Source organism: Clarias gariepinus, chromosome 16, assembly GCF_024256425.1.
Source record: "Clarias gariepinus isolate MV-2021 ecotype Netherlands chromosome 16, CGAR_prim_01v2, whole genome shotgun sequence".
NCBI lineage: Eukaryota > Metazoa > Chordata > Actinopteri > Siluriformes > Clariidae > Clarias > Clarias gariepinus.
Window position 1 is genome coordinate 19908284 of NC_071115.1, and position 23914 is coordinate 19932197.

Sequence of the window (23914 nt, forward strand, 5' to 3'; positions counted from 1 at the left end):
AAATTATTTTTATTAAGCAGTTATCATATACAAGGTCAGCCCTGTCGCCTTGCACCTCCAGGGTTAAGGGTTTGATTCCCGCCTCGGGGCCTGTCATGAAGTTTGCATGTCCTCCTCGTGCGTGGTGGGTTTCTTCTGGGTACTCTGGTTTCCTCCCACAGTCCAAAGACATGCAATTGCAACGCGCTCACATACACGATTAAATTCAGCACGTCATTGGTGGCTTTGACACATGGAAGCTTTTCCGGCACATCTCAAAGACTTGAAGGTGAGAACTTTCTGGTGGTCAACTTGTGCGTGAAAAAAATAAAAATAATATTCCTTATGCACGTAGAACCACTCGTTCACATTTTAGCTTTTAGAATCTGGGCACTGTTTTTTTGAGATTGGTGCACTTTTATAGTTTATGCTTGAATAGAAAGTTAGTATGTTGGTAATGGCAGTTTGTTTTACGCTGAAGCAGAATAGTCTTAGGCTAGTAACCTGATGATGAATAGTTATTCCACAATTCCACGCACATCTACCTTCACATCTACACTACATGTTTACGTTTACATTCTGGACCATTGCACAAAGACACTTTAATAACCATTGCACAAAGACGCTTTTTCTATGCATATTTGCACACCATTATATTTCTATTTGTACAGTATATTTCTATTCTCGTACAGCATATTTCTATTTTCAGTTTCTATTTTTAGTTCTATTTTTCCTAGTAAAATTTTTTTTTAATTTAATTTTTCTATCGTATTTCTTTTATTCATATTTATTACCAGGTGGACAAGGCGTCGAAGTTAAGACTGTTACAGTAGATTGTGCAAGACAGATTTTGAATATCTTAAATTCGAAGAAAATGTGCCTAATTTGTGCCTCATATACTGCATACTGTCCCCTTAGAAAGTACTGGAATGCAAGACTAAATCTTTTTGCAATATACCAAGGTATGGGTTTCAGTCTACAAAGTGTACAAGAGAAAATAATACAACTTTTATTTTCTGACATTGGCCCAAAAGTCTTGCTCGACATTACGCCTTACAGGAAATCAGTAGTCAATAAGAAGCCGGTCAGATCACATGTTTGCGTCACATCTTCAATTCTATTAAAAGTAATGTTCTTGAGCATTAGCAAGTGCCACAAAGTCAAAAATGTAATAATTTACTGATTTTTAAACATTAAGGTTTGTCCATTAATACAAGCAGTTGGGTCTCCCTTTATAATTAACCCTCTACAGCATGTGTACTGTTGCAATTTCACATATAAGCACATACATGACATAAGTAGAGTGTTTGTTCCTCTTGCCTTGATTATAAATTAGCTGTAGTATTTTCTCTGGAAACCAACATTAACCTAACATCCTAAAGCTGATTAAAACATTTTATCAGCTTATTTTAGGCAACTAAACATTCACTACTGTGTATTCTTGAAGATTACATACTATGATTAGTATTCTAAACAAAGAGAAAACTTAAAGGAGGAACTGTGCTATTAGAACAAAATGGTCAAAACCCTGAAACCTTACATAAAAAAAAAAACTACTTTTTTTTTAACATGTGACCTGTGATAACTTATTTTGGAGTATGATATTAAAAAAAAAAGTAACACAACAATCTTGAATATAGTTTAAATGTTTAAACAAATCTCAAAAGACGTGCATCTTTCTTGTTTGTCTTTAACGCAACAGAATTAAAAATAGAACAAGAACAAAATGAACACGATTTTGTATTATTATTATTTTTTTTTCAGTTTTCAAGAGAAAGGAAGTAATCACTACACAGTGCTTCACAAGCCGACAGTCTTCCAGAACAGACCAGCAGCTTTGAGAGGAGAGTTTGGACTTTGAAATCCTGTCAAGGTCAAGAATTATAGTCAAGAATTATAAACACAGATGAAAGCTCACACCGAATGTTCTTTTCAGACAATCTTCACCTACCAGTTGTAATCCAGACAGTCTTGGGATATGTTGCTCATTGTCCACATCTTCAGTATAGTCAGGGGCATGAAGCTTAAAACACAGAAAACATGTTTCAATCTCTTAGAATCAATTTTAATTGAAGTATTTTATATTTTAATTCATTTTATACACAATTTGCCCAACCACTTATTCTCCCAAAGATAAACAAAATCATTATGCGGAATTTATCATTCAAGCACCCTACCCAGAGCATGAGGCCTCCAACAGCATACATGTCACTGGCTGGAGAGGGTGGCTCACCCCTTCTTAGCTCTGGAGCCACGAGACTAATAGAGCCAGCAACCATGCCACAGTCCACAGCCCTCTGCTCCTAAAAACACAAATATATACAGTATATATCCTAGTCAAAAAAGTCACACACCCCTTTAAGCTTCAATTACAAAGAACATTTACTGTGGCACCTTACAACAATCTTGCACAATATAAATTTTTTAGGTCCAGAGATGCATGTATTTATTGACCGAAATCGCATATAGAAAACAGGAGAGTTGAACCACTCAGTAAAGGCTTTTCCAGCACATCTCAAAGACTTGAAGGTGAGAACTTTCTGGTGGTCAACTCGTGCGTGAAAAAAATAAAAATAATAATGTTCCTTATGCACGTAGAACCACTCGTTCACATTTTAGCTTTTAGAATCTGGGCACTGTTTTCTGAGATTGGTGCACTTTTATAGTTTATGCTTGAATAGAAAGTTAGTATGTTGGTAATGGCAGTTTGTTTTTTACGCTGAAGCAGAATAGTCTTAGGCTAGTAACCTGATGATGAATAGTTATTCCACAATTCCACGCACATCTACCTTCACATCTACACTACATGTTTACGTTTACATTCTGGACCATTGCACAAAGACACTTTAATAACCATTGCACAAAGACACTTTTTCTATGCATATTTGCACACCATTATATTTCTATTTGTACAGTATATTTCTATTTTCGTACAGCATATTTCTATTTTCAGTTTCTATTTTTAGTTCTATTTTTCCTGGTAAAATTTTTTTTTGATTTAATTTTTCTATCGTATTTCTTTTATTCATATTTATTACCTATTATAAGCTTTAATTCTCTTTTTAAGGTCACTGGCGGTCGTGTAAGCATTTCACTACATTTCGTACTGTGTATGACTGTGTATGTGACAAATAAAATTTGAATTAGAATGGACCAAGAAAATGGGTGTTGATGCTAGGATGAAATTGACTAAGTTATTTGGCTAAAAATCCATGACATTAGATGCAACACAACTCAGGATAAACTCTGTGTATTTGAACAGTGCATCTTGAAAAATGTGGAAGCAGTTAATTTCTTTTAGAATTTAAAAAGTGAAACTTTATGTACTCTAGATTCTTCAAATGTGAATTTAAATATTTTAAGCTATTTATAGTTTTAATTTCATATTAGTATCACAAAATATTGGAGTGATGCGTATAGCCACGCCCACATCACTCCAAAACTTGATGGCAGCTGTGAGGTAATCTGGCCAAAATGTCTTGTCTACTCAACATTTTGATTTAAATTATGCTGCAGATTTAACCTTAGGCAAATACAGAAGGACTGGCAAAATTTCATTAAATTCTGGCAAAGTTTCATTGCCCAGAAGACGATCGTGGTCGTGGCGCTCTTCCACATAGAGGGTAAATCACAGAATGTGCTGTATTGAAGCATATTTATGGAAACTTGCCTGAAAGGGAAAAGTATGGTAGAAAAAGGGAAAGCATTGAATCTATAATACTGTATGTAAGAATTTCACTTTTTGTATTAAATTACAAAAGAAAGTGAAACTTTTACACAATTTCTTTTTTTTAGATGAACCCATTACACAACCTGTTACACTCATTTCTCTCTACCCCTTACACATTAGTTAATAGTTATTTTAAATACATGGTAATAAAACCATAATAAGCTATAAACATCAGTAAATATAATTATATTGTAAAAGCTTTTTTGGAATTGACCATTCATGCCCATGGCTTTATGGGAAGAAAATTTACATTTTGCATTGTTTATGGTTGATTTTAAATGACAGTGATACTTACTGGTGTCTTTGTGAAATCAAAATCCCCTACAATGCCTTGCTCTCGGCCGAGAACAAACACGTTGTTGGCATTCAGAGAGGCGTGTGTGATGCAGGATTCATGCAGACTCTGTAGCCCAACAACCACACCTCTCATCACTCTCCCAATCTCCTACAAACCGAATCAACACACCACAATGCGCAAACACTATATTACTCCAGAATATATCATATAATGCATGATGCTACAAGTTACAACTTAACCATAATCCGGACACATTGTAATCTTTTCTGAAAAACAATTGTCATCATTCACATCCATAAGCTTACAAATCAATTATTTAGACCAGTCAAAATTAAATGCTAAAGTTTTTGCAACAGTTTTTTTTTCATTATTTGCTGCTGTAAGAATATACAAAATATGTCCTAAAGGTTGTGTACATTAGATCATGACACTCATACACTGATCAGCAATAACTTTAAAACCAATAACATTAAAACCACTTAGGTTTTAGGTTTCCTGTAGTACAGCCAGGGCAGCTCCGGCTCCTTGAGGTGTGGATCTTTGGGCCTTTGGTTTTGGGCACCAGGACGTGGCAGCAGATCATTTGTGTGCTGTGGGGTGGGGACTCTGTGGATCAGGCTTGTTTGTCTTGCACATCCCGTGGAGGCTCCAGAGGACTGGGATCTGGGGAGTTTGATGACCGAGTCACCAACCTTGACGTCACTGCCTGCTGGGCCCTGTGCGCTGGGCGTTCTGATATGGCCAATGTAATTTGTTTTTGGTGGTTTCACTGCCTTGGCTTTTCAGTGGGATTTTGCTGGGCAGGCTAGGCTTTGGTCCCTGACAATGTTGATGGACCTTTGGTACCCTCTTGACTACTGTCACCAGCTTACTGAATTGAACTGATAATGTTATTTAGTTCACTTGGTGGTCGTGTTAACATTCTGACTTATTAGTGTATGTGGGCTTTCCTTGAAATGTTGGTAAAAAAAAAAAAAAAAAAAAAGCACACATTTGTCTAGGATGTATCTGTATTCTGTAGCTTTAAGACTCCCTTTATAGGAACTAAGATGCCCAAGATAATAATAATAATATTAAAATGAACCTGTGCACAAAGTACAGATGTGGCCATTAAGACTGCGCGTGTTTTCCCGCGGGATGCCTCAATTTAGCGCGCTTGCCGTAAGCAACATTCGGGAATTTAAATAAATGTGTTGTGCTTCACTGAATATCCGCCAGATGGCGCATGGAAGGACTTTATTTAAACGCCGGACCAAGTACTGTACAACGAAGAATTGTGTATAATTACTTAGTCTAAAACAATATTGTTCCCAATGCTGAAGCAAACATGAATTTTATTTTGCTTTACAACAGATCTTTCATGATAAATGTGTGTATATGTGTTTCATTTTTTTTTTTTATAATGATGAAATGAGATGCCCAAATTCGTGCTTTAAAATTCTTAATAAGTTTCTTATATATTTTTTGTAATGTTTTAACAGGGACAAAACAGTGAAAGACATGGCAATGTCTCGGTTTACATGGTGTTGAAATTAATTTAATTTCCTGATAGTAGGCTATCTGATAGTCTTAACTATGCGAATGTCCTGATTCGTGAATATGCCAACATATCTTATTTAAAACGTAAAAAATGTGTCGACATCATCAGAAGACATGAATGAACTATAAATATTATAGTAAATATTATTTTATGACCACGAGCTTCTTCTGGCATTTTATAATAATCATCATATTTGCTGTTTGTGTCCAGCATTTAATAATTATTTCATACATTATTTAACCACGGCTGGAAATAATAGCTGGAAATAAAGCAGTTTGTCTTTTGTAAAGTACTTTCACTTTACAAAAGGCAGCGTTTTTATAAAGCGTTTTTTAAAGGCAGCGTTTTTATGTAGGTTGATAAACGTGTGTTGTACAGTATATACACCGCGACAGCGCGCGCAGTTACTCACTTCTCACCTTTCATGTTGGTCTGCTCGGACTAATTCGTTTTAAACCCCTCAAAAATGCGTGTATATACAGCTCAAAACCTCCATCAGTTATTAACAATAGCATCTATTTAGAAAGAATCCTGAATCATGTCAGGAAAGAATTTATAAACGGTTTCTAAACGTGGGCTATTGTTTTTTTTTTTACTTATAGTATTTGTTAATTTAATTTAAATGAGGTTTAGGCTCAGGACTTCGATTCGGCATCGTGATTCTCCTCTTTAATTTACTCCATAGTTTTAATCAGCGCTCAGCCGCATGCATGGAGTTTTCCAGAGCGCACCGGCAGAAGTAGACTAATGATTATGAATGCGTCGGGAAAACAGCAAGCAGACTGACTCTGAACATTTAAAAAAACGTTTGCGTTCATTTTCTGACGCGCTCAAGTTCACCAAAAACAATACAGAACAGCGCAGCTTATTTGCTTTCAAACATTTATAAAATCACGTTTTTTCGTTATTGTGAGTGCGCTTAAATAAAAGTTGAGTCTTATAAAGGCATGTAGTCTTATATAGTTTTATTATATAGTTTTTGCACATTAATCAGAGTCCTCATCTGTTACATTTTTGAGGACAATAGTTTTTTTTCAGCCTGTCACGGCGTGCGCCAAAATCAATATCGCTCCTCGCTCACTAGTTAGGCGGCCTCTCCTTCAGATATGCGAAAAAGCGGGGCTGCAGAATTAGGCACGAATGGTGAAGAAGAGCTCTCCTTGCTAATGATCCCAGGTTCATCCGCGCTATAAAATACTCGGGGTTTGTTGGTTTACAGTGGATTTTACTACGCGGTGTGAGTGAGACGCGCGCACACAACGCGGAAGTGCGGCATGCAAACGGGGCAATTGGAACGCGCCCCAGGGACTTCAAAGAAGAGCAAGCGCAAGCAGACGGAGGCAGGAGCTGCTGTCCGCGGATGGCCGTCGTACTCGTATTTTATAGCGCAGGGTGCAAACCCGGGATCATTGGCATGGATGAGCTATGTCCAGCTCTGTACCAGCATGTCATGTCGGCATTATAAGACTAAAAAGTGGCAGCTGGCACGCCTAAAAATAGACGCAGGTTAATTTTTTTATAGTCTAAATTAAAATCCTCCTCTTTAGTGCCTCCTATTCCTATTAATCCTATTGTTCTTTTAGTGTCACTGCGTGTGCTTACAATGCCAGACAACATTCAAATGCAAATTACTTACTCTCCCCAAGTGTGAATCAGCTGTTCTCACCTATACATATTAACCTATACGTTCTCACCTAAAGTGTTTAGGTAAAATTCCACCTATACAAGTGTGACAAATATGCAAAGAAAAAAAATGGGAAAGGGCAAATACTTTTTCATGGCACATCACATGTGATATGAATAACTTTGAATGATGAATGCTACGTTAATATGTGGCTTGCTCCACATTATAAAAGCAAAGCGCGGAGTTTAGTCCGAGATCAGGGAAGTACGTGATGTGGTGAAAAATAGGCAGTGGCGGTTCTACACTGAATTGCTCCGCGGGCGAGACTCCCTCCCGCCCCCCGTCAGCGCCACTTCTAACCAACCAAACTCCCTGTCTGAAGTCTGCTCGGTCTTGTTAATTTTTTTTAAAAACCCCAATTCGGTGAATTCCCCCAGCAGCGAAACCGGTTTGATGACTTCACACCTGTTGTAAAGGTGAGATGGGGGATTACAGTAACTGTGTGCGCGCTTCACCTCGGAGCGCGCTGTCGCGTTGTATTCAATGAATAGACTAAAACAAAATCATGTTTGCTTCAGCATTGGAAACAATATTGTATTAGGCTAACTTTATTAAAGATTATACACTTTTGTATTCTTTGTCCACACACGTGGGCATTTTTAAATTTTTAGATATTGATCCTTTCTCGATGCAGCGAATTTTCTGAGCAAATTAATAATAATTTCCATGAATGAAAAGCAGGAAGAAGAAAAGGTTACGCGAAAATAAGAAAAAGCTTTAGAGAACATAAGAAAAAGCTTAAGAGGTAAATGCTGTGAAATGCTTCAAATGAACAGATTCTGCCTATAACAGGTCAGGGACAGTGAGGCTGGACCCAGCAGCGCACCACATCCCACATCATAATACATGCTGATGATGACCAACACGTCTCCCCTGATCTACCAGAGCCAAGTAAAAAGAATGGCAATCAAACAGAATAAAATTAGTAGCAGCACTAACTTGTGCTAGTTATTATTATGGTGGTCAATATTAATTGAAAATGTTTCTCAGCATTATTTCGTGTTAATATTGACTACCCTAATAATTAAAATAAGTAACTAGTTTACTAGCGTGAGCTACTGCTGCTACTGATTTTATTTCAGCTTACCTGTTCAGTTTTATTGCCATTCCTTTTAAAATATTGTCTTTATAGATTTATATGTTGTTTGTCTTGATGTTCTTTTTTTTCGTTTCTTTGACCCAATATATGTTCAGTGATACTTCAAATAACATGTTTAAATAGCATTGATTTCTGTATTGTGTTATATTTTTATACTAGTAACTGGTGTTAAAAATGTATCTCTACATTAATGAGCCAATGTATTATGGTGTGGGCTGCTGTGGGCCAGGAAGTCCAGGGCCACTTTTTGGTCCCAGTCCGCCCCTGTAATAACGAATGGAGAAAGCGCAGTCAAAGCCCGGGGATTCTGCGTTCCGCGGGGGGCCAGTCGTGAATAGCTGACACTCAGTGACAGTCAATGAAATTGAAGCATTTTTGTTGCTTTCCACGTGGTGTGGCGTTGCTTAATTAATATCTGTATAATATCCGTATATCCTATAAAATCGTCCAGACCCTGGTTCGAATCCCGCTCTGGTGAAAATGTAATAAATGTGAATCCTGTGTTTTACACTTTTTGCTTATGATAATCATTAAATTACAGCAACTGTGTGGTGAGTGCTAATGTGTTTCATAGCTTAAGAAAAAAAAATTCTCAATTGCAAACATGCATTTAGTACTGAAGCATAACTTGATAATGTAATGGCTATATCGTGGTATTTTAGCGAATAGCACCGGAATTTTAAGCACTGGCTGGGAAGTGAACCCGGGTCTCCCGCATGGCGGGCGAATCACCTACCACTGAGCCACCAGTACCCATCTGCGTTTAAAGCGCATAAATATAGGCTAACGTCATACATCTTTGTAGTCCTTTTGCACACGCGCGGGTGCGTTACAATAACAAAAAATTTGGAGAACTAATACTAATAATAATTCTAAATGAAAATAATGAATAAATACATATCAGTTTGAGCTTGACACGTTTATGAGCTCTGTCGCTTGCCGTCAATGGGCGCCTAAGAGACATAACATTTTTCGGCTTCAGTAGACACACAATACTTTAGACTAAAACACGACTGCCCCCTACAGGTATTGAAGGGCATTTTCACAGCTTTCCGCGCGCAGCCTGCGGCAAGTCGTGGGATCCCTTTTCCGAAAACGTGCGTTTTTAAAGGCCAGATCTGTAAGGTCCATGAAGACATGGTTTCCCAAGGCTGGAGCTGAAGTTGAGTGGCACAGGCCCTGGGACCCACCAAACACATTTGGGATAAACTAGAATGCTGACCAAGTGCCAGTTTTCCTCATCCGAAATCAGTTCTTGACCTCAATCATGCTATACAAACACATGTATATACACAGTGTATATGTGCGTGTTGTCAGGTGTTAACATACTTTTTCCATATAATGTAAAACCAGAGCACTTACAGAGGGAGCCAGTGGGCTGAGTTTCTGCAAAGCCTTAAGACTCCCGTTTGAGTAGTAGGGCACTATGATGTAGGCCAGAGGATCTGACTGAAACACACATTTGGCACAGTTAGATAAAATATACTCAAAACATTGTGGCTGTTTTTTTCCTGTAGATGCAGTACACAGTCTCCTAGACAGTACATCTAAATTTACTCATGTAACAGTGACTTCTAATAGAGATATTAAAAGTTAAAAGACCTTAATTATAAACAGTAGCTTGACAGTAATCATGAGCCCAGAACCTTAACTGCTGAGTCACTAACACAAACTTACACTTTTCCTTTTCACATTTCTACCTCTGGCTGTCCATCATAAAGCCTCTATCATGTTCAGATAAAACACTAAAAACTTTGATTCTTCAGACGCCCATTTGTAATCAACAAATAAAAAAGGACCTAAATTAATAAATAAATAAATAAATAAATAAAGAAACAGCTGTAGGGGAGAGAGCACCTTGCCGAAGAACAAACCCAGCAAAGGCATGACACTGGAGGGATGCTGATTCTGGGCTCTGTGATATTGCGCAGCCTGTTTAATCATCATTCCTTCTGACTCTTCATCCACAGAGTAGCCCTAGCACCAAACATCAAGAATCATAACTTGCCAAAGGCATCATTTTTTTAAAATCCTTCTGTTTAAAAAGTGAAGCTCATATCCTAAATTTCTTACACATCAAGTAAAGTGTTTTAAGCCCTTCTATCTGCTTTAATTTCACAGATTACAGCAAAAATCCAGCATCTCAAAATATTAAATATTTTTCAAGATCAATTAAAAAAAAAGGATTTACAACACATAAATGCTTGATACAAACTTCTGGAAAGTATGGTCATGTACGCATTTACTCAGGGCATGTTACTGTAACATGAATTATTGCATCAGTGTGCCATGGTGGCAATCAGCCTGTGGCAATGCTGATGCATTAATAAAGACCACAGTGCTTTGATACCAGCCTTTAGCTCATTTGATTGTTTAGTAAAGTATTTATCTTCCTTTTGACAATATTTTGTAGATTTCCTATGAGGTTCAGATGAGGTGAGTTGGCTGGCCAATCAAGCACAGTAATATCATGGTCATTAAACCAGTTAGCAGTAGTTTTGACACTGTGGGCAAGGGCTAATTTCTGCTGGAAAAGGAAATCAGCATTTCCATAAAGCTTTTCAGCAGACAGTTGCATGAAGTGCCTTAAAATCTTCTGGTAGATGGATGTGTTGACTTTGGCCTTGATAAAACACAGTGTAATAACACCAGCAAATGATATGGCACCTCAAATCAGTACTGACCGTGGAAACTTCACATTGGACCTTAAAGCTCAAAGGTGGGCTCTCTGGTTGTCTCTATCTTGGCTGGAGCTGCTTCAAATAAACCATTTAATTAAACCAGATTTAATGGGTTAAACAAAGAGAGACTGGCTGTTGTTTAAACTCACCTTCCTAACTAAGCTTTAGCTTAGCTAAAATACTATGGTGATATCATTACATGCTAATGAATTTGATTGAACTCCACCATTTAGGCCTTGTTCACACGGGCGTTAAGTTTTTGGATAAACGAACGTTCTCTGGACGTCCTAGACGTTTATGTTGTGTTTTGTAGTGACGCTTGATTGACTTCTACACTGGCGTTAGTTTGTCTCTGTCTAACGTCAGCCTCCAGCCCAAATTGTAGTTTGTGTGTTAATGTGTGGGGGCAGTGTGTCGGGAACTGGATATGAAAGCCCGTCACTACTGGGTTCACTCTCTGACTGCACAACGTCGGATTAAAGGAAGTTTTTTTTGTGATTTATGAAGAAATGCAAATATTTCCGCGTACGTTTTTCAACAATTCATTTTTTTTATCTTGCCCTTTTTCGCATTTCCCCATGTATATCATGTAGATATATTCGGTCCCCAGAAGCGTAAAATGAACACGAAGAAAATTACCTAGAAGCGGTTTCCTTGCGTCCGTTGGGTTTTGAACGGCAAGAAAAAGCTGCATGCAATGTTTTTTTTAATGCCGTATAAACGCGCAGCTGGACAAACGCACGTCATCAAAGCCTGTGTGAACACTCCCATTGACTCTTACAGGTAGAAAACACTCGGTGCTTGATCCGCGCTCACCGGACGATACGAATGCAAGAAAAACGCATTGATTTTAACGCCTGTGTGAACAAGGCCCCCCACATGTTAACTCTCACATTTCTAGCTAGTTAGCTATAGAGACAGCTAGCGGTTTGTTAACTGCAATCCCTCACACAGCCACTCAAATTTTCTTCTGGACAACTGCCAAGTCAGCAGCCTTTCCCATAATTGTGATTACGTGTACTAGCCCGAGAGATAGATGGCATTTATGCTGTATAAATAGTAATTTACTCAAACTCAAAACAAAATAATTGGTTATTTTAAGATGATGGATTTTTATGATCTGCAATCATTGTAATTTAAATAAAAAACAAGGCTTTCATGTGATGTAATGAATCTAGAATGAGTTTTACTTTTTAAATTACAAACACACAAAAAAAAAATCCCACAATATTAACTTTTTTGGGTTGCGCTAAAGATCATCTTCCTTAATTTAAAATTTTTGTCATTAAGTGTAATTGACTGAAAGACCATGATATCCGAACTTCAATTTCATCCAACTGCCAGTGATTAAAGTCTGATCCAAAACAGCATCTTAACTAAGTTACCTTTAGCACCACCTTTTGGTACTGGAACTCGGTACACACAAGTGGTCTGCGTCCACTCAACTCCCTCATTGGCTCAGCATCAAATATGTCTCGATCCAAACTCTTCATTAACAGGCCCTCAAAGAGCTGGCAATACAGGAAAAAAAAAAAAAAAAAAAGATCAATACCCAGCAAACAGAAACTTCAAAAACATACAAAGCGAGAAAGTGTCATAAAAGTGTCATAATATCGACTGGTTATTAAGTCGAGACTGTTCCGACTGCAAATCAAGAGCCTGGAGTGTGAAGGCAAACGTCAATCTTTACAGGTTATTATTTTTGCCCAACAACCAATTTAAATCTTTAAACAAGAAAAACACCTAAAACCAAAAGGTATAATTTTAGTCGAACACATCAGTAGGAATTTTGTAGTAGTTTAATTATCTTTTGTTGACTCACCAGGTAACTGGAGATGTTTGCCTCAGGATAGAGCAGCAGCAACTCAGGAAAGTTTCCTTTTACTAGCTTACAAAGTTTTGTCTGCACAATTAATTATACACAAAGTCCTCTTAACAATAAGCAGCTTTTCCAGAAATGCTGAATGGAATAAAATAAAAATTCAAACTGAATCTTACATATTGTTCTTTCTCTTGCTTAATTTGCTGAAAGAGGGCATTCCTTGTCTCAGAAACCTCTTCCTTTTTCCGATGAATCTCAGGCAGATCCAGGTCATCAGCCTGTCAAATACAAACTCCAACTTGAGTTAATAGCGCTTCAATAAAGTGCCACCTACTCTAAGGTAACAGCTAAAATAAAAGATTTAGTCACAGTAACAAAAAATATGATTTATAGAAACCAACAGAATGCAAGATAGAATATATGACCCTTGAAAAGGTCTTAATCATCATCATCATCATCATCATCATCTAGTGCAGGAGTCTCCAAATCCAGTCCTGGGGGGCCAGTGTCCAACACAGTTTGGTGATTCTCCTTCTCAAACACAGCTGATTTAAGTAATCTCCTAATTACTACAGTAGGTTCAGTGGGTGTGTTTAAGTGTTGGTGAATTACAAACTGTGCTGGTGACTGGCCCTCCAGGACTGGATTTGGAGACCCCTGATCTAGTGGATACAGTTACCTCTTCCAGGCAGCCCACTTCTACCAGTTTCCAACGCAACTGTGCACGCAGGCTCTTGATGTGTTTCTTTATTTGTAAGAGCTCATCTGCTTTAGGTAAGCTGTTCTGCCACTGGATGTCCTCCTTAAACTGGTATAAACATTACAAGCAGTACAAGATACATAGCTTCTCCAAACTACTAACAGAAACAGCTCTTTAACACTCATATACAATATGTTACCAGCCATCCGGGATTTAATTTGGGATTTGTCCCACCTTTTTGTTATATTCATACGTCTCTCTGAGGTCACAAAGTAGATGCTCCTCATTTTGAATAAGCTGCATCACTATATAGCATGCAGTAGACATTATTTTCATGTCCTCAACATTCTGCTCCTAAGAAACAGAAAGGGACAATTTACATTCAGCAGTCTCAAGTTCTGCACATCCACATGCTTATGAGATGTTCAGGTTTTGCATTTAGCAAGAAATATAAGGGGTGCATTCGAGGATTTTAAGAGCCTTTCACACTTACAAAGAATTTAGTGTTCAGCTCTTCGGACACATCAGACTCAGCCTGCTTCAGCAACTCATTCACTTTTGCATCAACAGCTTCCAGGGTCACAGTGGTTCCAGTCATCTCTGTCAAGCAGAAAAACTAAAGACAAATTATTAAGAGTGATCTTTAGGAGGTTACACAGAAAAAAGACAATGCCTTCATACTTTATTTTTATCTCTTTAGATTGTTGAATGATTCTCCAGTCTTAATATTAATAAATAAATATAACAGATAATGGATTAGCTTAGAGTGACAGTTTTAAAGTGCTGTACCTTGCTGGTGTTGGCCACCCAGTTACTGAGAGCACAGAGGGATTTATCAGTCGCCTGGCGCATATTTCTTAAACTATGTTGCTTTTGAGTTTTCCACTCGCAGAAAGTCTCTAAAGACTGATCCTGAACATCATCTACCGAGACTAAGCCAAACACGACCATCAGAGTTGAGCTGACATCCTGGCAGACGGAAGACACATTACTACATTGTTAACTGCAGTTATTTAAACCTACTTATTAACTACAACTATATCCACACACACCTTCAGAGTGTTTAAGCGATCACTAATAGGCAGACTGCCCGCCACCATAAGGAAGTCATCTATGGCAGTCAGGAGAAGACTGCAAGCCTGATTCTTGCAGTTCACCAGCTCCTCCAGCTCCCCCTTCTGACAGAACATGCAACATACATGATATGCAGAAATGTAAATGGCCCTTCAGAACTATTCACGTGGACATGCAAAAAATTATTATAGAAAATGAATAACATATCCAATTTATACAGATTTTCTTTAAAATATGGTTTCAATAGTACTGCCCCTCCACACATCAACCCAGCTGCCATGGACAGAGTAAGAGTTTCATTATTCAATTCAATCCCTCTTAGTCCTAATTTTACATTAAATAAAATATGCATCTCCAAAACTGCAATCACTTTGTTGTGCACTTTTCAGAGCAATGGTGATGACATCAAAGTCATGTTGTCTTCGTGCTGATGTCATAGTGCTTGGGTCCTAAAAGTGAGCTTGGTTATGGCTCTATCTAAAAGAACAAATTACATAAAAAACGTTATCAGACATACTCACACTTTGACACTCTTTAAGCTGCTTTAAGGCATGCCTGTAGTCTTCCCATGCCATCTCCAGTGTTTCTGATAAAGGTGGCAGAACAATTTTGTTGTTGATCACAACTGATATGGCTTCAGAAAGACGTTCCTCTGCAGTATTGCACCTTGTACTTTCTCTAAAAAAAGACATGCGAACCTTGTGACAATGGGTTTAAAAAGACATAGCTGAAAGAAAGAAATAAGAGTCGATTTATACATCTGTGAGTGAGTATTTAGGAGCATGCCAGGGCACAATGTTGGGGTTCATACTCTTAAACATGAACAACACTAGAGAGTAGTGTCACTTGAACCACTTAAAACAAGAAAGAAAAGCAAATGTCTCATGAGCCCATTAATTGGTTAAATTCTTTTGTGCTGCCCATCAAATCAGGGATTCGTTTAATCAACACCATAGATTCACATAAAACACCAGGAGACGTAGGGCACCCTGGACGGGGTGCCAATCCATTGCAGGATACAAACACATTTACACACTATGAGTAATTTGTGACCACCGATTATCAAAACCAGTGTACCTCGAGGAAACCCACCAAGCACGGGCAGAATATGCAAACTCCATGCACACAGAGCCGAGGCAGGGAATAGAACCCATACCCTGGAGGTGCAAGGCGACAGTGCTAACCACTAAGCCACTGTGCTGCTCCCTCCATTATTAGTGATGTAAAAATGCAGTAGTATAAGATCAGCTTAAAGAGCTCTGTTTTTGTGTGCCTTGAATTTGAACCTGGTATGTTAAAGGAAATGCTCAAATTTTGCACTGCAAAACTGCCGTGATGAAAATGTACGGAAATAAAGATTAAAAAGTTTACCTGTTTCTTCTTACTTCTTCAGCTTTCTCAGCCAGCTGAAAAAACCTTTCAAACACTGTTGATCCCATGTTGACTTCCACACACTCATCTTTTCCGGGATGAACCTCACTTGCTTTCTGTCAAAGAAAACCAAAGTATTATGTACCGTGACAAAAGGTCTAATTTAGAAAATTCCTTTATGCATGCAGGTTGATGAACTGGGTGCATCTGAATACTTTATTTCCAGACCCGTGGAGTAATAATGTATACTAATACAGCCCTGATTTCTAAAACGTTTTCTCTCTTACCTGCAACTCCAACCTGGTTTCCTTCAGCTCCTGCTGTAAATGCTCTGCATGATCCTGGAGGTCATTGTTTTCCTTCTCAAGTTTATATATCTGCTTTATTTTCTCCTCCACTTCTTCTCGTGCCCTCTACAAAACAGGATTAGCATGGTAGAAATATTTCTCTACTATCCACAGTGCATGTTGACAAGTAAAAAAAATGCAAATGAATGATAAAGAATCTATCCCTAAACTATACAGGATGCTGAATTTTAGAGTAGGAAATACATTGGTTAAACAACTTAAACCCTTCTCATCTCTCTTCCTCATTTATGTTGCATTCATTGAGCTGGGGATCGAAACGCCGACCTTCCGATCAGTAACTCAGTGCCTTAGCCCTCTGAGCTACCACTGCCCCAAACATTTAGCCTAGTAACCAGTACTAGAAATTTGGAAGTCTTCCTCAAAACTCCATTAACTTTCACCCTCCTAACTGTTTTTGCATCTGTGCATGTGCATTAGCACGTGTTTAAGTAGTGTGTCTTAATGGTTCTTTATAAAGAACTATGAGAAGCTCATAGTTGGTAAATACCAGATTTTGTATCATTATCGGCCATTGGATAAACAGAATTGGTAAGATACGCTGAACTGGGCTAAACGCTGGATGGATAGATGGTGAAGTGTATGCTATAACTATTAAATAAAGTTAATCAAACTAACCCAAATTCTTGAAGATTCGATTTACCTCTGAAACCCTAAACACTGAATTCCAGCTAATTATAAACTGTTGTTTTACATTCTGACGATCGGTTTCTGATCGACTCTGCTCGGTGCTTTATGTGTCCGCTGAATATACATTTATATACATGAATATACATGTCAATCGTTATTTTAAACCTGCTGTGTTGATTCAGCTCTGAGAACAGAGCAAAAGCTCCCGAGGAGTATACTTAAGTCTGAGCAATAAACCCTTTGCCAACAATAAATTCTACACTGTAAATTATGTATTTAAACTACCCAACACTGTTACATTTACCTTATATTTATTTTATTTATTATGAGATTATAATAATAATAATACAAATATAAACTAACACACGTGATGAAGTTCTGTAGTTGTCCGAGTGTCCAAAATGCACAATTAGTTATTTTTATGTATTATTGTTAATATTCTATTTATGTATAGCAACATTTTACTTTATTTACATTAAAATAGGGAAAGATGACTTTTATTTTAATACAAAAGAGTTGAAAGTCCTGTGCAGACAACACTGTTTTTTCTTACTGTATGTGCAATTTATGCTTTGTGTTGAAAGCAAGAAAAGAAGAGAAAAAAAAGAGAATCGTAAATCTCAATTCTGATGGAAAAAAAAAAAAAACATTTTGTCAAGAATCGTGTTACTTTACAATCTGAAATGCTGTTTGATTTGTCTAAAATCTCTGAGGTCAGTAATGGCAGCAGTGGTGTTACCTGTAATGTAGCAGGAAAAACAACCTGACTTTTTTTGTAATATGTGGCACAAGTGTTTATTAGCAGAGTCTAATTAAGTATATAAATATATCATATAAAAACAATTAAAACATTTAGAAAAAAAAAACATGTAAATAAAGAAAAATTAATGATTCTTTTTGACGACTGCTCTAAAATCCAAACTGAAATTGGTTCCCTTTTCCGCTTTCTACCGTCCTTGCTAACATTACTTTGGACCCATGGGGTGACGTCTTCACCAAATCTTGCACAAAATGCAAAAAAACTACAAAAGAAGAACCTACAAAACTCACTGGCTTACAGAATGACTCACAGATGTATATGTAAAATCTAGATTATGATATCTTAAGTCTCATTAAAATGTTAAGTTATATAAAATAGTTAGAGCCACTGCTTTTTTTTATAACCATTTTCTAAACCATATTTTTTCTACTACAGAAGTCTATTGACTGACTCTGACACAAAAGGCACTGACTCGTTCCAGAATTTAAAACTGAAACTTTGATATTATGACTACAGTAGTGATTGTTGATAAATGATGAGGGGAAACTCTCAGAAAATGTAGAACATGACTGAGCACCTGCAGCTCCAGCTTGGCTTCATTCAGCATTTGCTCGTTGACTCGGCTACGCAGATGTTGGATAACCATCTCTGGATTAGGCTGCTGGTTCTCCTTTACCAGTTCACCATCTGCTCCTGATACACTGGCAGCCATTGGAGATTTGCAGGTGCTTTGCTCTCTGGAGCAATACAGAAAAATCATGAAACAGATTAACTTTACTCCTGAGCCTGAAAAAGTGCCACTGCATCATCGGTATAAAAATCAGACATCTAGGGCTGCATGAACAATTACAAATACTTCAGCTAAAGTGAGCTGATTGGCACTAGCACATTAAATCATGCATGCCTTAAGTGTCATTTTCATATCTTGAATGTAATAAGATAAAAATCTGTTTGGTAGTTCATTCATTTTGCAATTAAAAAGAGCTGGTCACTTTATCTGATCAAGAAGCAGTCATATTCGCATCCTTATTCTTATACACACTTACAATAATATAGTCCTACATTGTCAGTACTTTATATTCACGACTGTTGTTTTACCCATTACAGTGCAGCTCTACAGATTGCAACCAAGAATATCTTATAAGTAATTTTGTAAATTATATTACCTGAAGACTTTTTGGTTGGAGGAAACAGGACGTAACTTGGGCATACATCCTAAAGAGTCTGTGCTGTCACAGTCTCCTTGAGATTTCCTGGAAGGCCCCAATCCAGTCTGCTTCTGGAAAGCCATAGTGGGAGACACAGGCGACTTGTTGCCTGGGAGGTTCAATGTGGCAAATTTAAACTTTAACACCTCTTCACCAATGTCCAGGTTGCCCTGAAATGCCTGAACCAGGATCGTTCCATCGAAGCACTCTGACTTCATACTAATGCGCAACTTCTTTCCATATATAAGATTCTGAAGAAAGGACTTCCCCTGGTATAGAAAATTAAAATACATGAGCCTTATTTAACTTCTATGAGATTTAAGCAGTAGAAACATTTTTTTTTTTATTTGTGCAAAAATTTATGTGAAAAGCGACCAATTTAACGATTTAAAAGTATAAACAAGGCAGGAGACCCAGCTCTCAATTAAGTTTCTTGGGTACATGTGCAAAATTGAGCAGAGCATGCATTAGAGAGAAAGAGGTAGTTCTTTGCCGTTTGCTCAATCAGTGTTCATGTCTACTCTTAAAAAAAAAAAATAATAATAAATAAATCACATTTTAGTCTATGGGTGATTTTTGTAGTGATTCCAGGCCATTTTTGAAGAGGTTAATTTGATCAACATAATTTGTACTGTAGTAGTAGAGCCCTTGGATGGGATTCCTTTTTTAAATTAACCAAAAAAAAAAAAAAAAAAATTATATATTAGGGCTGGGCGATTAATCGGAAAGTAATCAAAATCGACAATTCGACAATCGACAAAGAACCAGGTCGATTATTTGGATTACTTTCCCTTTAAAAACATTACCGCGTGTGGAGTCACGTGACCCCGCTCCGTTACGTTATTTTGCCAACATGTCGAGCATGGAGAGCTTAAACACTGAGACAACTGAGCAACAAGAGCAGCTTGTACCAAAGAAAAATGCAGTCTTCGTTATTTGGACACATTTTGGCTTCAGTAAGGATGACACTGAAAAGTCAGATGTAGATACTGTAGAAAAACAGTTTCGACGCCCAAAGGTAACACCACCAGTTTGTTTCAACACTTAAAGCACAATTCACGTGTTATGAGGGCAAAAAAATAAATAAAATAATCGTTCATTAATCGTAATCGAGTTAAAATGTTCAATTAATCGAGATTTTGATTTTAGGCCAAATCGCCCAGCCCTAATATATATAGAAATGCAAGGTATGAGTCAGGGGAGCAAAGTGGTTTGGTATGAGATCCTTATAACTCAACACAGGTGTTTTTTTGCATCAAGACCAATGCCCCACTACTGACCCTAAAACACTTGTTTTGATACAAGTTTCGTGGAAGTGCATGCAAACTTGATACGATTGGATTCTTTACAAAAGTATTAGCACCCCATTTGTGGCCAGTCCTTCCACTGGTAATAGTAGGCGCTCCTTGATGGAACCCATTCTAATTAAACATATCAAAAACCTCCAAAGTCCAAATGCATACAGTTATGAACACGAATGCATTAAGAATTTTTGGTCTGCCAAAATGATGGGGATTATTTACTGTATAAAAGGCATGCAAGTACTTAATGCTCACAGTACAAAAATCACATCACTGAACAACAAAAAGATTTTCTTTTAATAGCCCTCACCTGGAAGTAGTGTGGTGAGTCTGGTTCACTTGCCAAATGAAAACCCCAGAACTGGTATCTTTTGGCAAGTGCAGCTGAATTCAAGTCCCCTGGGAGTTCAACAAGATCAGACCTTGCAACCACCTCTTCATTTCCATAATCAATATAAGCAACATGAAACTAAACACAAGAACAATAAGAAAAGTTATTCAGACTGAGCCACAGCTAGGTTAGATGGAACAGACTTTATTCAGCTATCATTTCAACAATCAACATTAACAAAACATAAACAGAGTTTTATTATTTGAAACTGAACTTACTGTGTCATTTATCTGCTTCTGCACTTTGCACCTGTACCAGCATCTGTCTCCTGAATAGCAGGCACCATAAACCTGCAACAGACAAGTAAAGAGAAAAAAGAAGTAAATCTTACTGTGGACATTTTTCTCTTTTTTAAAATGTCACCTCTTATTTAATTCAAGTGTTCACAGCCTATTTGTAGACATTAGGTACTCCATAAACTGCAAAATAACTTTCACAGGATTAAAATAGGCTTATAGATGCAATATCTATAACATGCACCATTCATACCACTTAACCTGTACAGGGTCACTAGTGGCCTAGGGACTATGGTCAGAAAGCTGGCTTCTTTAAAGTCAACATAAAATGCTACTCAATAAATGCCATTTAACCCCCTACACCCTACAGGCGTCCAGTGCTAGACGAAGCAAAGCAGCCCCACAGGCTTACCGAGCCACCACCATGCTTCACTGTAGGCAGGTCACACTTTTCTGCATATACTTTATTCTTTCTGCTCCAAACATACTGCTGATTTATAGGCCCAAAAAGGTCAAGTTGTGATTCATCAGTCCATAGAACATAATTCACAAACCTATGTTTCTTTTTAAATAGTTTTTAGCATACAGTATGAAAGCTGACTTTTCTTGTCTTTTAGGGTCAGTAGTGGGGTATGTCATGGAATGAACACTATGTGCCATATGGTGCAGAGTGAAACTTCAGTGCCTGCTGCCACCAATTCTTTCTGTAGGTCCTAGCAGTCAATAAAAAGTCAGGAATCTGTTAGCAGCACCCTGCATGCTCCTCTTTCTGCCACATCGAGGTAGTGTAGCCACTGTTTCTGTAAACTTAAACTTGCAAAATAGGCTTCCCATTGTATTTCTAGGAACATTAAGTACTTTTGCTATTTTTTATATCCTCACTATTGTTTGTGCCAGGCAGTGATCTCTTTCCTTAACCTTATGGACAACTCGATTGACTTGCCATTTTTGACATGCGGTCAAACATCATCTCCACTCCAGAAAGTCCACGGATTGTCTAAATCAAGTACGTCAGAGGCATCTAATCCGTGCTTGAGACACCACCTGATTTACAGATTTAGGGATTTTGTTCAATAGCCTAAATATTTCTAAAACTGCAGTAAAATGGGCCAATTGTGTTGAATTTGGAGAAACTATATTAGTTTTTTTTTTTTTTTTGAGATACTGTATTTAATTAGCTCTTGTTTCACTGATTTAATATAAACAGTTGCAAGTTAGTAATTTTGGCTAGTTTTTAATGGGGGTTAAATAATTTAGAGTGCAACTGTAGTTACTAGGATAACCACCCGCACAGCCCATTTTATTAGCCACTGTTTTCTCTCATGCTGGCTTAGTGGTTAGTACTGCCACCTTGCACCTCCAGGGTCTAGGTTCGATTTCCTGCTTTGGGACAGTGTGGATGAAGTTCGCATTTTCACCGTGTGCTTGTTGGGTTTCCTCCGGGTTCTTTGGTTTCCTCCCACAGTCCAAATACATGATGATTGGGAAAAATGGCATTGGGAGTTTGCGAATGAGTGTGTGTTTGTGTGTACTCTGCTACCCTGTACACAGGATAAAGATGTATAGATAATGAGTGAGTTAGTGTTTTTTCTCACCTTGTGAGGACTTGGCTCCCCCATCACTCTCTGTGCAGTAGGACATTTTTCTGAGAGGACGGTGTCCATCTTCTCAGAGGCCTTGTCCTCAGTCACGTTCTTCATAAAAGGAGTACATGTACAGTATAAGATGCATAAAACACTACAGAACACTAATGCAGCTACACAGCTAGCTATAACTAGTCTAACTAGCTAACCTACCTGAGCCCAAAACGTGATGGCATCCACGACATGCGTGACGAGGACGAGCTCCACTAAATCATTAGGACGAGAAAAAAGCTGTGCTGTAGATAAATGCATTTAGCAGCACGTGCTAAAGCGCACTCTATAGTATTGTAGTGCGCGCGCGGTGAGCGCGAGACAACTAGTTAATCCACTTACTCGCTTCAAACTGAGCCTCGTCTCCGGACTGTTCCATCAGGTCTCGCGCCTAAAACTAAGACTCTTAGCCAGACCATCACACAGACACTACATGCACAACTATGCCTTTTAAAATTATACAAACTCTTACCTCTCTGGGGGAATTTATGACGATAATATAGCAAAGTACCAGAAGATATTAGTGACGTCACTGTTTTTGTCAATGGTTTAACCCAATTAACTGATATACCCGGCTAGATAACTTCAAATAAATCTCTTATTAAGTAAAATTTAAACTGGTATCAGCGTACTGATTTTTTTTTTTTTTTTAATATAAGATAGGTTTTAATATAAAATGTTTAATGGTGTCACCTCTGCACCAACTTGTGGAGGCTACATGCAGTAATTGGACACGCCTTCAGAAATTACACCCACTCCCAAACCACTGAGCTGAGACTTAAGAAGGGCACTTGGACGTTTTGCTAAACACTAGAACTAGAAATTGTCCAAACTCTAGGTTAAGCCTTTTTGGGGTGTTGGTATTTTTTCAGCTCCATGTTTGACATTAAACAGCATCTGGCTGTGCATTGCTGGATTATTATTGTTTATTTTACTTTAGTGACTCAGCACTTTTTTTTTTATCCCATTACGTTGCTAGCGCACAGAAATATGAATTTAACGAGACATAAAGAGAATACAGAGGCGAGTTGAAAGTGTTAGCATATTTCAACATATGCTAATCCTATTTTAAGCATAGTTTCCGTTTGGCATCGTGCCCTGAAACTCATTGCAGGGTACACCCTGAACAGAGTGCAAAGAATATCGCCGAGTGCACACACACACACACACACACCAATGATAAACTGTGGATTGTTTGGAAATGGCAGTCACTCTACCCTGCATGTCTTTAGATTTTGGGAGAAAACCAAAGTACACAGAGAAAACCTACCAAGCACATGCAACATGCAAACACATAATTCACTGCGCCACCTGAACTGAACTATTAAATTTGAACATATGATGCTGAATCAACAGTACAGACAGATATGGGAACTTGTAGATGGGGCACAAGCACACATGGTTACACACA

At 37.9% G+C, this 23914-nt stretch overlaps 1 protein-coding gene across 3 annotated transcripts; it reads right to left on the reverse strand.

Annotated features, from left to right (window-relative positions):
* Positions 1-1139: 1139 nt before the first annotated feature.
* Positions 1140-23132, reverse strand: stk31 (serine/threonine kinase 31). 3 transcript variants are annotated; one of them, XM_053514565.1, is made up of 25 exons: positions 22976-23131; positions 22846-22894; positions 22666-22718; positions 22465-22563; positions 20852-20923; positions 20553-20711; positions 18900-19210; positions 18311-18470; positions 16266-16391; positions 15979-16094; positions 15129-15285; positions 14586-14708; positions 14323-14502; positions 14027-14149; positions 13768-13887; positions 13513-13641; positions 13010-13111; positions 12834-12914; positions 12397-12522; positions 10188-10307; positions 9693-9779; positions 4005-4154; positions 2157-2282; positions 1931-2002; positions 1140-1844 (listed from the first exon to the last, which is right to left on the reverse strand). In XM_053514565.1, exons 2-25 carry the CDS (start codon positions 22880-22882, stop codon positions 1740-1742), a joined length of 2934 nt encoding a protein of 977 aa, XP_053370540.1. In that variant the 5' UTR covers positions 22883-22894; positions 22976-23131; the 3' UTR covers positions 1140-1739. The 3 variants fall into 3 exon arrangements, with proteins under 3 accessions (XP_053370540.1, XP_053370539.1, XP_053370541.1); XM_053514564.1 differs by having other exon boundaries at positions 14586-14711; XM_053514566.1 differs by lacking the exon at positions 10188-10307 and having other exon boundaries at positions 14586-14711; positions 22976-23132.
* Positions 23133-23914: the final 782 nt, after the last annotated feature.